Source organism: Seriola dumerili, unplaced genomic scaffold, assembly GCF_002260705.1.
Source record: "Seriola dumerili isolate Sdu_G_001 unplaced genomic scaffold, Sdu_1.0 BDQW01000409.1, whole genome shotgun sequence".
Classification (NCBI taxonomy): domain Eukaryota; kingdom Metazoa; phylum Chordata; class Actinopteri; order Carangiformes; family Carangidae; genus Seriola; species Seriola dumerili.
In genome coordinates this window covers 767,943-780,215 of record NW_019174664.1, presented here as the reverse complement: position 1 = coordinate 780,215, position 12,273 = coordinate 767,943, and the positions used below count along the sequence as shown (strand labels likewise).

The following is a 12,273-nucleotide window of genomic DNA, read 5'->3' as shown; positions in this document are numbered from 1 at the left end:
CACTGAGCACTAATGACAGTGCTGCTGTGAGTAATTCAAGGTGTATTAGCCTTCATTTAACATTTGTGATGCGAAAACAACTGTCTCATATCTAAAGCTTGTACATATTCTAACAGATCAACAGCTATCAGTATGTGGTCTGTGATTTACATTACAAATCAGCATCCGTGACATGCTAGATGCTCTTCACTAATATGTCAATAACTGTAAGAATTAATTACATTTAAAATGGTTTGAAGTGAGAACACAGTTTTTTTTAATAAACAAAGAACTGATCACTTGATAATTAAAAAAATCTTCATATTTCTTTTTTTTTTTTTTTATGTATTTCTTTTATAGTTACAGTGCTACATGTAACAGCACTCTTAATTTGGATTTTGCATAGATCAACACCAAGGTAAATGAACTGTAACTCTAGTTTTGGTCATCATGTTTTCAGCTCAGTCGAAGGACACAGCTCTTATTAGCTCCAAAAATACAAAGGCACAAAGTATTGCTTCTACAGCATGACACTCTTTAAGCACCGCTGTGCCGTACAGTAAATACTAACCAGAAAATAATACTTCATACTGCATACAATGAATACTTCATAATTTACAGAACACAAAGAGAAACAGACATGACTCTTAATGTCTGTAAGTGCCATATTTGGGAAAAAAAAAAAAAAAAAAATGACTCGCTTGGAAAAAGTAAACTAACAAAACTCCTGCAAACACAACAGTTCCATTCAACACCTCCCCACTAAAATTAGTAGCCGGTAAAAACAGGAACACAGCATGGGAGTGGTAGAGCAATTTTTCCTGTCTATTTATTCAGCAGCGATGTGCCAGCTCAGCAAAAAACATTCCCACCTTTGAAGAAAAAATTAAAATGGGTTTAATTATGCCACATTTCATTCTAAAACCCAAACAGAATTAATGATTTACCATAATAAAAAGGTATTCAATTTGTTTTCAGTGCTGCGATCTGCAGCAGACGGACTGTACAAAACAAATGGACTGATGTGGAATCGATTGTAAAAACTGGCCCCAAGCTCTGCGCTGCTGCATAAAGAGTCAGAGGAAAACACTGTGTTGCTCTCTGCCTGCTCCTCTCAGTATGTGCGGGCTCCTGGTTTGCTGTCCTGGGCCTGGTTGAAGGGATTTGCGGGGCTGGACGACTCATCCTGCTGGTCAATGGACTGGTAGGCGTCTCTGTTTCGTGATACGGACGGGAAACCTGCGGAGACAAGCCAAAAGTCACACACACACACACACACACACACACACAATCCCCATCATGCAAATGTACTATTCATAATCATGTCTAATCAAGGCTCTTGTTTTGGAGAATGGACTATTGTTGATATGTATATTAAAACAGTCTGCACAAAGAATGAATCCTTAGAAAGCTTCTACACAACTTCCTCTAATGTTTTTCACACCCACTTCCCCTCACACACGGATTCATGACACACTTGGGCAGATCTGTTATCTTGACTCGAGCATCTGGCCCCCTCTGGATAAATATAGATTATAATGCTGGAAACTGTCTTTGCCAACATACAGTAAAGCACACACTGCTGACGAATGCTGCACTATCACGAAACAGAGATGCCTACAAGTCCACGAATGCTGCACTAAGAAAACATAAAACTGCATTCAAAGCACCGCTGTGAGTGGCGCTATGGAACTTTTTACACTGAAAACTTGTGCATACAAGTTCTTGGCTACATTATATATCATGCAAACGGGCTTTGTAATGAATTCTATGAAGGCAATGGAATTATAATCCCTCTGAAACGTCATACAGGACTCCCTGTGATGCACTACAAACAGGCCCGACTCTGACATGGCCAGAATAACAATATGTTTGTGGAAGTTCAAAGGCCCGCACGCTCTTACCTTGGCATGGCCCAGAGATGTATTACTGTGACAAACATGCACATTTCAGTGCTGTCAAACAAGGTGTTTAGTTTCATTGCTGAGTTTTAATGATTTCCAAAAACATTAATTTTATTAATGCAACTCTGATGTTTGTTATATTTTATTTAAAAGCATAAAAACACATGAATACTTTTAAAGAACTGTATCATGTATCATGACCTTCAATCATGCCGTCTTCTTCCAAGTGCGCACACAAACATGTTGCATTCATGGTCTATTATGAGTCGACATTATGTTGACTTTAATTAGGCTGATTTGAGAATGTGCACCATCATGCCTCTCTGCTTTAAATGTATTCAAGGAGAAAACACAAACACTAATGAGGTGTCTGGAGAATAGAAATATGAATAAAACATAGATGCAAAGTTGCAGAAACATATAAACATATAATAGACCAGACATGAATACAAACATACTATGCTGACAAACACAGCTACAGGCATCGGAAGGTAATGCAGAATGATGAAGACCGGAACAGACAGATGAAAAGACAGAGAGAAAGAAGGACAACTCAACATTGACAAGATGATCATCAGGAAAGAAAAATACAAAAAAAGAAAAAAGTTTTTTTTCTGTTTTTGTCCTGCAGCCTGATGTGTAATCTTACTTCCTGTGTGGAAGGGGATGGAAGAGGATGATTGGAGGAGAGAAATGGTAAAAAGGAAGCCGGGAATCAATAGCGGCGGCCAATAAAGGCACTGTCAGCACTATCCGTAGTGCATCGACTGTCCACAGAGGTCTCTAAGTCTGAGAGGTCAAAGGTCAGCAGTGGAGAAGAAAAGAGAAGAGAAGAGAAGACAAGGGGTCAAAACACGAGACAACATGAGTGTTCACTTACAGAAAACATCACAGGGCAATGTGACAAAGAGCAAGACAGACTGAGAGGTTAGAATTAATGACATGCAAAGAAAAGAAAAGGGAAATTTGGATTTAGAGAAATTCTTATACAACACATTGCACATTAATTGACTGCATAACCACAACCCAGCTGAGAACATGTAGGGGTAATGCATGGCAGGTAATTGACCTTTCTGTGATCCCCCATCCCACCTCTCACCCCTAATGCTGTATGACATTTGTATGAGGCTTTGAAAAGAAGGATCTGCCCAATGAATAAAAGTAAATGTAAAAAAAGACACACAACTTAAGCTTATATAGGTGTCTCACCCTGCAGGGTAGATAGTCAATCCAGTACAGTATGACAAGGAAAAATGTAATAATATATATAATAAACTGTAATTTCACTCTAAGCCAACCCTGTATGGATGCTTAGTATGAAAACATACTACACAATACAGTGGTTTGAATAACATTTTATTATATTTTGAGGAGTTAATTTTTAATAAGCCCTGAAAGTGGGTAACATACGTAGCGTTGATAGTATGTTAGTTAGCATGCTGATGTTTACTGCTTATATTACAGCAAACACACAATTCCTTTCAATATAGATACATAGTTTTGAGGCATGACCCTTTAATTATTACTCTTTAATTTACAGCCCCATGCACATCGCTTCATATGTTGACAGGCCTGATGTTGCGTTGCTTAGCTGTGATTGGACAAATGCAGCTCGGGTGATTTGTTCAGCGAACAGTCAATTTAATTAAAAGCAAACAGTTATTTGCACAGTCTTGCAGCCTTTATTGTATTAGGCAATGTGAAAGCAAATCTAAATACACAAACCTAGAATTTAAACTACAATAAAAGGGCTGCCAATCAACATTCAGTGAGCCCTGGATACGTGAATCAACAGTTCACTCACTCATCTACCTGATTAACAGCATCCGACAGTGCTCAGAACAGCAGGGAACCATGTTAATGCCAGCTATGCAATCAGACAGCAATTAAAACACACATTGTCTGAAACTAACATTAGCTACATTCATCAGTCACTACACAGCCAATCACAGTCTAATGGATGTGCCTGCTGTGTGTGTGTGGTGCTATAGTAAAGCCACAGAGAGAACAGATTCATCAATATTCAATTATCCTCAAAACAGTCAAATCAAGAGACGTATTTTGTCAAGTGCAGTGTTGGGTGGCAATGCAGGAGAAATTTCATTACATTTCCCTGTGTGCAGTGCAATAAATTACTATTTTAGCAGGTAATATTACAGCTAATAATATTTTTTGTGTTATACTCCCTACACCCTATAACCCACATCCTGATTTATTTTTTGCCTCTCTGTTCTTCTATCTTTTATGAAGGCAAACACTAGACAACAAATGCTCAATACCCCTGTATGGAGCCACTCTGAATACTACCATCAAATCATACACTACTATAGTGTTAATCCATATAGATGAAACCACTAGTAACATTTTTAAGGGTTTAAGAATCCAGCAGTCGTCACAGCTCAGGGGGATTTCTGATGGAAAAGCTCTTAGCAGAGCGAGTCCAAGTCCACAAATCAATGGCCACACATGGTTAATCAAAGAACGTATCTTGAGTGTCTCCTGACTAGTTAGTGGAAGAGGGGTACTTATCATTTGTTTGCCCACATGAGGAGCTATATACCCAGTGGTGTGTTCTCCAGTATAGACTCCATCTCGTCTTCTTTTTACATCAATCTTAAACAATTTTTCTATCATGCCAGATCATACGATTTTCAGCCTCCATGGGTTTCATATGTTTCTCCATGCAGTATAAACTGGTGGCCAGGATGACACACAAGCGTTATAAACAACTCGTGGAGAAATGATTTCCTTGCCCAAACCGAACTGCTGCTCAGATATTTCGTTGCATTTAAAGTCTTGTGACTGTAACTAATTAGTTTGACTGTGGAATCATCTGCCAGTGGTTTAGCACAGCCCTTCCAGTTTGTGCTGCACTTGGCAGGCCTTTCATGACAAACAGCATAAAACAACACAGGGAGGATCTCAGCGCGCCCCTGGACACATGCATTACACCGTACCTCAAGCTTTGGTCACACTCCAGGCTGGAGATCATTTTTTGTGGGAAGAAGAAAAACCTCACATATCTTAGATAATTTCTCATTGGTTCTGAAATTATACCAGAACGTGTACTTGCTAGATAAAACCTTGTTTAGTTACATAGCAAGTTGTTTTCTGTGTCACCTCCTTCTCAAATTGGTTTCCTGACTATAAATACCAATAAACCGCAAAATATCATCAGTTTTCTTTGTAAAATCAGTTTCAATTCCTGTTGATGTTTATATCCAAATTAAAAATGTGTTTTCTTCATAACAAGCTTTAGTTGCACATGACAGCATCTTCAAAGAGTGACAAACTTCTAATGTTTCTGTACTTGACTGGGTGTCCAACATCTGGTGGCACTTACCAAAGTTGACGTTGTAATCTCCTCCACGCTCGCGGTACATTTGGTAAACAAAGAAGCAGGACACAGGTTTGAGCAGCAGGCTGAGGATGGCCATTCCTGCGCTGAAGCGAAACACGTCCCGTCCCCTTTCTGCTGCAAAGTCGCTCAGCGGGTAATAGATCCCAAAATGGATGATGTCGGTCAATATTGTCACAATCATCCCCATCAGAAACTACAGGGAAATGACAAAGGGGAGAGAGACAAGTCTTAGAAATGACTGTATATGTCAGTATGGAAAGTGTACACATCTTTGTAATTATGTGTCAGGAAAGGTTTCCTTGCAACACTCTGTGTGGGCACAATTCAAGTGCTAAAGAAAATGGCTTTCTGAAAAGAAATTAGATAAAAATCTAACTGTATACATACTGGAAATAAAAGGTGCCTGTGAGTCATAATGAAAAATGCAGCACATAAAAAAGAAAACACTCAGTTCCTCTATTGCCTTTATTATCTCGGACAGTCAAATGATTCTCCAAAATATATGAGACTTAAAGATGCAATTAGCCGACAAAAAGATCAGTTGAAATCATTCTACACAAAGTGAAGCTTGGAGTTAATACTGAAAAAAATCATTCATACAGTATCATCACACAGTAGGCTAAATAGATTATGAGAGAGGAAGTCCGTCTCCCTGACCTACAACTGAGCGAGTGAATGTGTGATTGGGTCATTTGACAGAAACAAAAAAAAAAAAATCCTGTGTGTAAGAGAAGTTTCTAATCAAAATCTTTTTTCTTTTTTTTTCAGTGACCATATTTTACACTTCTCCAGTGTTTTATTTGAAGTTTGGATATCCATAAGAAGATATATTTGTGGTACGATCCAAAAACTATGATATACTACTGACGCACAGTCTAGTCAACCACAGATAACGGATTGTTATTGTTATTGTTGATAACGGCCTACTACTGTAGATCGGTAAAACTGGTGATTTTTAGTCAGCACTGAAATGAGCCCAACAGAAGGCTGTGCAATGATACATTGGCTTCTCGACATACAACAACTGTGCAGCGTTTCCTCAAAGTTTTTCTGTCTTGTAGCTCAGTGACAGAATGAATGCTTGTTTTGTTGTTAATAAAGTTAAAACAATTAAAATAAAAATGTTGGATGATAGGTTCAGGTGGGTCCAGGTGGGCTGAGCATGGAGACGGTTTTGTTGTGACATCACAAAGTTACAGAGGTCCCGATGGCTCAGTGGACTGAGCACCTCGACCTTCTTTATAATCAAAAAAGACATGCAAATCTCACTTTCTACAATATGGGACCTTTAAAGTACACAAAGTAAAAGCGCTCCTTTGAGGTCACTTCTGAATGGCAATATGTTTCAAAGGTTCAATCCAGTGACAGTTAGAATCCATTATGGTCAAAAGTCTCTGAGCAAGAAACTGGACAGCAAGGATGCATCTCCACCTTCAAAACCCTCAGCTGTGTTTTGACTACAGCTAAGATCTAACTAATGGTCAGACTTCAGAAAGGCATCTAATTCATCAATTGCACAAAGCTGTCTAGTTCTTGACTATAATTTTCCATGAATTCTGCATAAATTAAGACTTTTTTCAACCTAGAAATCATGGCTGACTGAGCTACCACACCAGACATTAAGCTTAGTCGTCCCGTCTCCAGGAGAAAATGTTTGTGTTCTGGAAGGATTCAACAGTTATCAGGTCATTTGACTGGGAAAAATCAGCAAAGAGGGCAACAATACAAAACCTGCAAGGAGCATAAAACCTCAAAGGAGCAGAGATGTGGAGCAGAGATGTGGAGCAGAGCTTAAGTACTGTGGCTTCTTAATGTGGCTGAGCTTCAGTGCTTCTGCTACAGTTTACTGGTGAGCAGGTGTCGCTAATTGTTGGAAACATAGCTCTTAGTTCTGAGTTGGCTCTGTTAACTCGTCAAACTTGCATTAGACACATCTAAAGCAAAATTCAGACCAAAAGTAAGACTAAAGGCCGGTCTAAAGCACTTTTGTGAAACCGGCCCTGCCGTTAACTGACGACCCATGACAGCCGAGGCCACTGTACTCTCTGCCGAGTGAAAGGAGTGCTATCTTTCTCAAGGGGACGCTCAGAGATTGTCCTAGATTCCGCAGACAAATAGGTTAGCACGGACACACAGCGGTGCGCCTATAGTTAGACTCCTGTACGTGTCACATGATGTTAAGGTTACAGACTGTGAAGAAATCAAGGCGAAGACTCACCATGAGCACAGCATCAATCGAGTCCCTCTGTGCAATTGCCCAGACCCCAACAGCTAACACACAGAAGTTCCCCCAAGCGAAGGAGGTGGGCAGCCACGCCATGCATCCCCTAAAGCAGAGACACAATTCATACAGGACAGATTCTTACACATACTTCAAGAATGAGTGAAGAATGAATAAAGAGTAGGCCTGAATGAAGAGTGTGAGTCAGTCTCTGTGCATGTGTGTGTGTGTGTGTGTGTGTGTGTGTGTGTGTGTGCGTGCGTGCGTGTGTGTCAGTCAGGAGAGGAGAGAAATTCCCCAAGTCTGTGAAAAGAAACCTGTGCTCACACTCACCATACTGTAAGCAGCCAGTGCACCAGTACTATGGCCTATGACAGAGGAACAACAAAGGACAAAATTTGAACAGAAATTTAAGATTATTAAAAACCTTTTTAATATATTTCCTGTTCAGTGTACAGGTGGAACAATTAGTCAGTAATCAGAAAATTTATTGCCAATAATCCTGACAAACAATCAGTCATTTAGCAGCTACAAAGTGCAAACAGCTCAAACTTCTCCACAGTGAGCATTTCTTCCTTTTCTCTGTTTCAAATCATGGTAAACTCAACCTCTTTGGGTTTTGGAAGTTGGTCGGACAACTAGAAACATTTGAAGATGCCACCTTGGACGTTAAGAAAATGTGACGGACATACAATATTTCACTATTTTCTGACATTTCACAGACCAAGCAATTAATCAAACAGTCAAAAAACTATTAATAGTTTTATGAATAATGAAAATCTGTTGATCAGTTGCAGCCTTTGCTCAATCTATGTGAGCTCACAGAACTAAATGTAAAACATGTGACTGGTTTCTGAGCTTTGAGTAAGAGTTGCTCAAACTGCTTCTGATCCACAAAAGCATAATTCAGTTTAGTGGTTCTCCCTTTTAAAGGTTATGGCATGATACGCAGACATTGGTTCACATTTGTATGTTTCTTACAGAAACATCAACGCCTCTAATAAGCATTTACTGTGGAGAAATCAGACTGACCACATATTATTTCATTTCTGTGAGAAATAACATGACAATTTCTTGCCATATCCTGCAGCAGATTCTCTGTAGTTTTAGTTTGATCTTTTCCAAACCTGTACACAAACATACTGCATCTTGTTAAAATCTCAAATGTAATGAGCGGATTCATCACTACGTTTGCATTTCTTGCCTCCCATAATGTCATTTTACCTCACAGGCCTGCTGTTCATCACTGTAAATGTGACTGTGTAGACTTTAAATGCACTTTAACTATTTGTTACTCAACTATTTTTGGAGGCAACACGCACTGAGTAACTTCATACTTTTCTTCTTCAACTCAACAAAAGCCCACCAACACAAACACAGTGCACCAGTTTACTGTGATCTGAGCCACACAGAGGAATTACCAATGAGAATTGAGCAATAGAGTTGGCATCAACATATAATTTAATACCAGTCTTTGGTAAACACTGTTTAAAGACAGGCAATCATAAACACTTGGAACAATGAAGTGAGTAAACAGCAGCCTCACCTTTAGATTTATGGCAGGGATGTCCATAATAGGCTGTTTGGTCCAAGCAGCTCTACCTTGATCCGACTCAGTGCTTCAACTTGTTGAGGCGCTACATGAAAAAATGCGGCAGGTTTCTTCTTACACAAACTTCTCTCCAAGGCCCCTCCTCCGCTCAGCTCAGCCTGCAAACACAAACCATGTGACATCAACCTGACTGCTTTCCATGTGACCCCCCCCCCCCCCCCCCCCCCCCCCCCCCCCCTTCTCGTGCTTCTGATGCCGCTGTGGCCCTCTCTCAGAAGGAAGTAAACCACATGAGCATCAACATTGGTCACAGTAATTTTTTTCCCCAAGCTTTCAGTGAGTGTGGTGTCCCTCCAGTGGTTCACTATGAATGATCAGGAATGTAGCATGTCTGATTTGAACATTTAAAAAAAAAAAAAAAAAAAAAAAAACTGCTCAGTTTCTCAGCTACTCTGAAAGATACAAAATATCAAGATTTATATTTAAGATATTTAGATGAGATCAATGATTTTGGTACTTTGCTACTTTTACTGGTCACTTCAACAAAGTAACATGGTGCGCAACACATGCTGGCAGCAGTGTGATGATTGAAATTTATTTAAGAGCTTGTGACTGATGGAGGCTTTTGACACAGAGGGAAACCTATATATATATTATATTTCCATATATAAAATAATTGATATGAATGATATGAAATGAAAAAAATACATATATTGACATACAGTATATATCTAGCCTATATAAATATGTATGTTTATATTTGTATGCTTTTATTGCAGATCAGACTGTCAGTAGGCTATATGTTGATACAGCAGAGTCCAAATGTCTTAGACCACTTTTCCAGAACAGGAAGAAACATGTTTAAAATTAATGAGAAATTAATAATAAAATCATATATAGGCATATAGAATTTGTTTATGTATGTTTTTTTTAATAAACTTGCATATATAAATTAAATATACATCATTATGGTTGCAACATGTTATATCATCCATAATGAAAAAAAATTATCTTAAAGCTATTTCCATAAATATATTTCCTGTACATATACACATTTTATTATGGGTATTTCATATATGTTATAAACTTATATCTTCATATATCCAGAGGATGCACAGTATGTCGTAATAATATATCCCCTTACAGTTAACATATGGCAACATCACTCTTGATGTATGTCATACATTACATTTCTTTATGGGTAAAATTGAGATGTTTACATAAAGTAATCTATGCTGATCTTCAATACATGTAACACAATAGTCATCATTTTTAATATTGGCAAAAATCTCACAATATAATCACAATATTCAGACTTTGTAGCATTTCATCTCTACTACTAAATATTAAAGAAAAATATTAAATCTCAATGAAGATATGATTCACAGTTTTAGTGCAGGAAAAGTCAGGAGAGCTCTAGAGTCAGTAGGATTTTTGCCCTGAGACCCGTCAGTGTCACTATTAAATTTCATTGCAAACTAACCAGTAGTTGTGTTGAGATTTCAGCCTGGACTGACAGACAGATATTACCATCCCTAGAAACTATCCATAAATGTCAGGTTTTCATCTTAAGACCTAAAATCAGAGTTAGAGCACAAGAGACTTTTGCTTTGGTGTTCAACAGTTCAACAGGAATCCATCCTAAATGAGGAAGAGATGCTACATTTCTTCTTATTGTATACCGTGAGCTCTGAATGATTAATGCAACACTTTGTCTCCCTGCAACTTCTCCTTCAGGCCATTGTTGTAACCATGAAAATCTTCTCCCTCAGTGTTTCCATACAAATTCAATTCTGAGCAACAATAAGGTTAGTTCAGGTTGAAGTTAGTAAAGGGATTAAATAACACATAGAGACTGAGATGGACTGACTCAGATTTGGCTCACAGCTGATTAAATTAAATGCTGAAGTATCTGTTTTTCAGACTGAAGTTCAGCAGTCACTTTGTCAGCTCGTTCGTGGCCTTTGGAAATGTTCGATTTTTGCCCATCCATCCTCTCACACACATTGTTCCACAGAAATATACTGTATCTATTTTTACAACAACTGCTCAGTTTACCATGAAATTTAGTGCGGATTCTTAAACCCCAGAGGACGACTTCCATTGATTTGTGCCCTGACTTCTTGTCCAGCACCAAAGACATGTCACAACTTCCCTTTTTCAAACAAGCGGATTCTCATTTTTGGCAGTCACTGTCCTTGTGTCTATTGTTACTTACTTTCAGAAGACACACGACAGCAGCAGCACGTGAAATAGGAAGACATGAATAAGAGGTTATGTCAAGTTTGTGACTGATGCCTCGTTTTAGGATAGTTTCAGATAATATTATATTCTACTACCAAACTAACTGTTCCAAGAAACACAACTAGTCAAAGAGAGCTCAGCAATTAACTTGGTAACTACAGTAATGATTAAAACTACAAAAAAAAAGACCCAAGTTGCAATAAACTGGAATTTCCCTGAAAGAAAACTCATTGTTAGCATGGCAATCATCCACAGATGTTCCTGAGAGAACAGATCTAGTTCTGTGATGGTGTATAAAGGAAGTGCATCTTTTTTTTTTTGACATTGTTTCCTCTCCACATTTTAAAATGCACCCATACACCTATAGGCCTACACCTGTACAAACCCTGGGAACTCATGTATCTCTTCAGAAACGCCTACAACAAATGACAGTGTACTCCGGCGTTTTCCTCATATTCTCGTGTATTTCCAATCCATCAAACTCGGACCTATTATCATGTGACCACACAAAGGTCACATGATGGCATTTGAGTCGTTGCCAATTACAACTGAGCAAACTCCATCCCCTGATGAAGACCATGAGATGCAGCTGAAAGCTACTGAAAGAGCTTATTACTTGGATCCTGTGTTAAGATGATTTTGTCAGACTGCTGTACATTTATATACAGTATACATAACAAAGGCTCTTCACCTCTCACGTTTCTGTGGGTGCTGTCACTGACATTTGCACCCTTCTGCTCGTCTGAAATGATGTCGGTCTCAGGATTTAAGCACATGTGACCTTTGAACTCACTGTAGGTCACTGTGGACCAGAGCAGCGGCAATGTATTTAACATGCTAATGAGCTATGCACTCATGACGACAACTGGACTCATTCCTTTTTGCTTCTGTCCTCCTTAAAAGAGATGATCTATGTTATGAATCAAGCATGCCTGATGGCCCCTGCACTCCCATATCCAGTGTGAACCCTGACCTCCAGGTGACCCCTGACCCCTGTGAAAGCACATGACTC

General features: G+C 38.8%; 1 protein-coding gene across 2 annotated transcripts; it reads right to left on the bottom strand.

The window, feature by feature from the left end:
- Positions 1-303: 303 nt before the first annotated feature.
- Positions 304-9,129, bottom strand: agtrap (angiotensin II receptor associated protein). Of its 2 annotated transcripts, none has more exons than XM_022761440.1 (5): positions 9,012-9,129; positions 7,799-7,833; positions 7,463-7,571; positions 5,227-5,437; positions 304-1,218 (listed from the first exon to the last, which is right to left on the bottom strand). In XM_022761440.1, exons 1-5 carry the CDS (start codon positions 9,036-9,038, stop codon positions 1,094-1,096), a joined length of 507 nt encoding a protein of 168 aa, XP_022617161.1. In that variant the 5' UTR covers positions 9,039-9,129; the 3' UTR covers positions 304-1,093. The 2 variants fall into 2 exon arrangements, with proteins under 2 accessions (XP_022617161.1, XP_022617162.1); XM_022761441.1 differs by lacking the exon at positions 304-1,218 and adding an exon at positions 2,107-2,672.
- Positions 9,130-12,273: the final 3,144 nt, after the last annotated feature.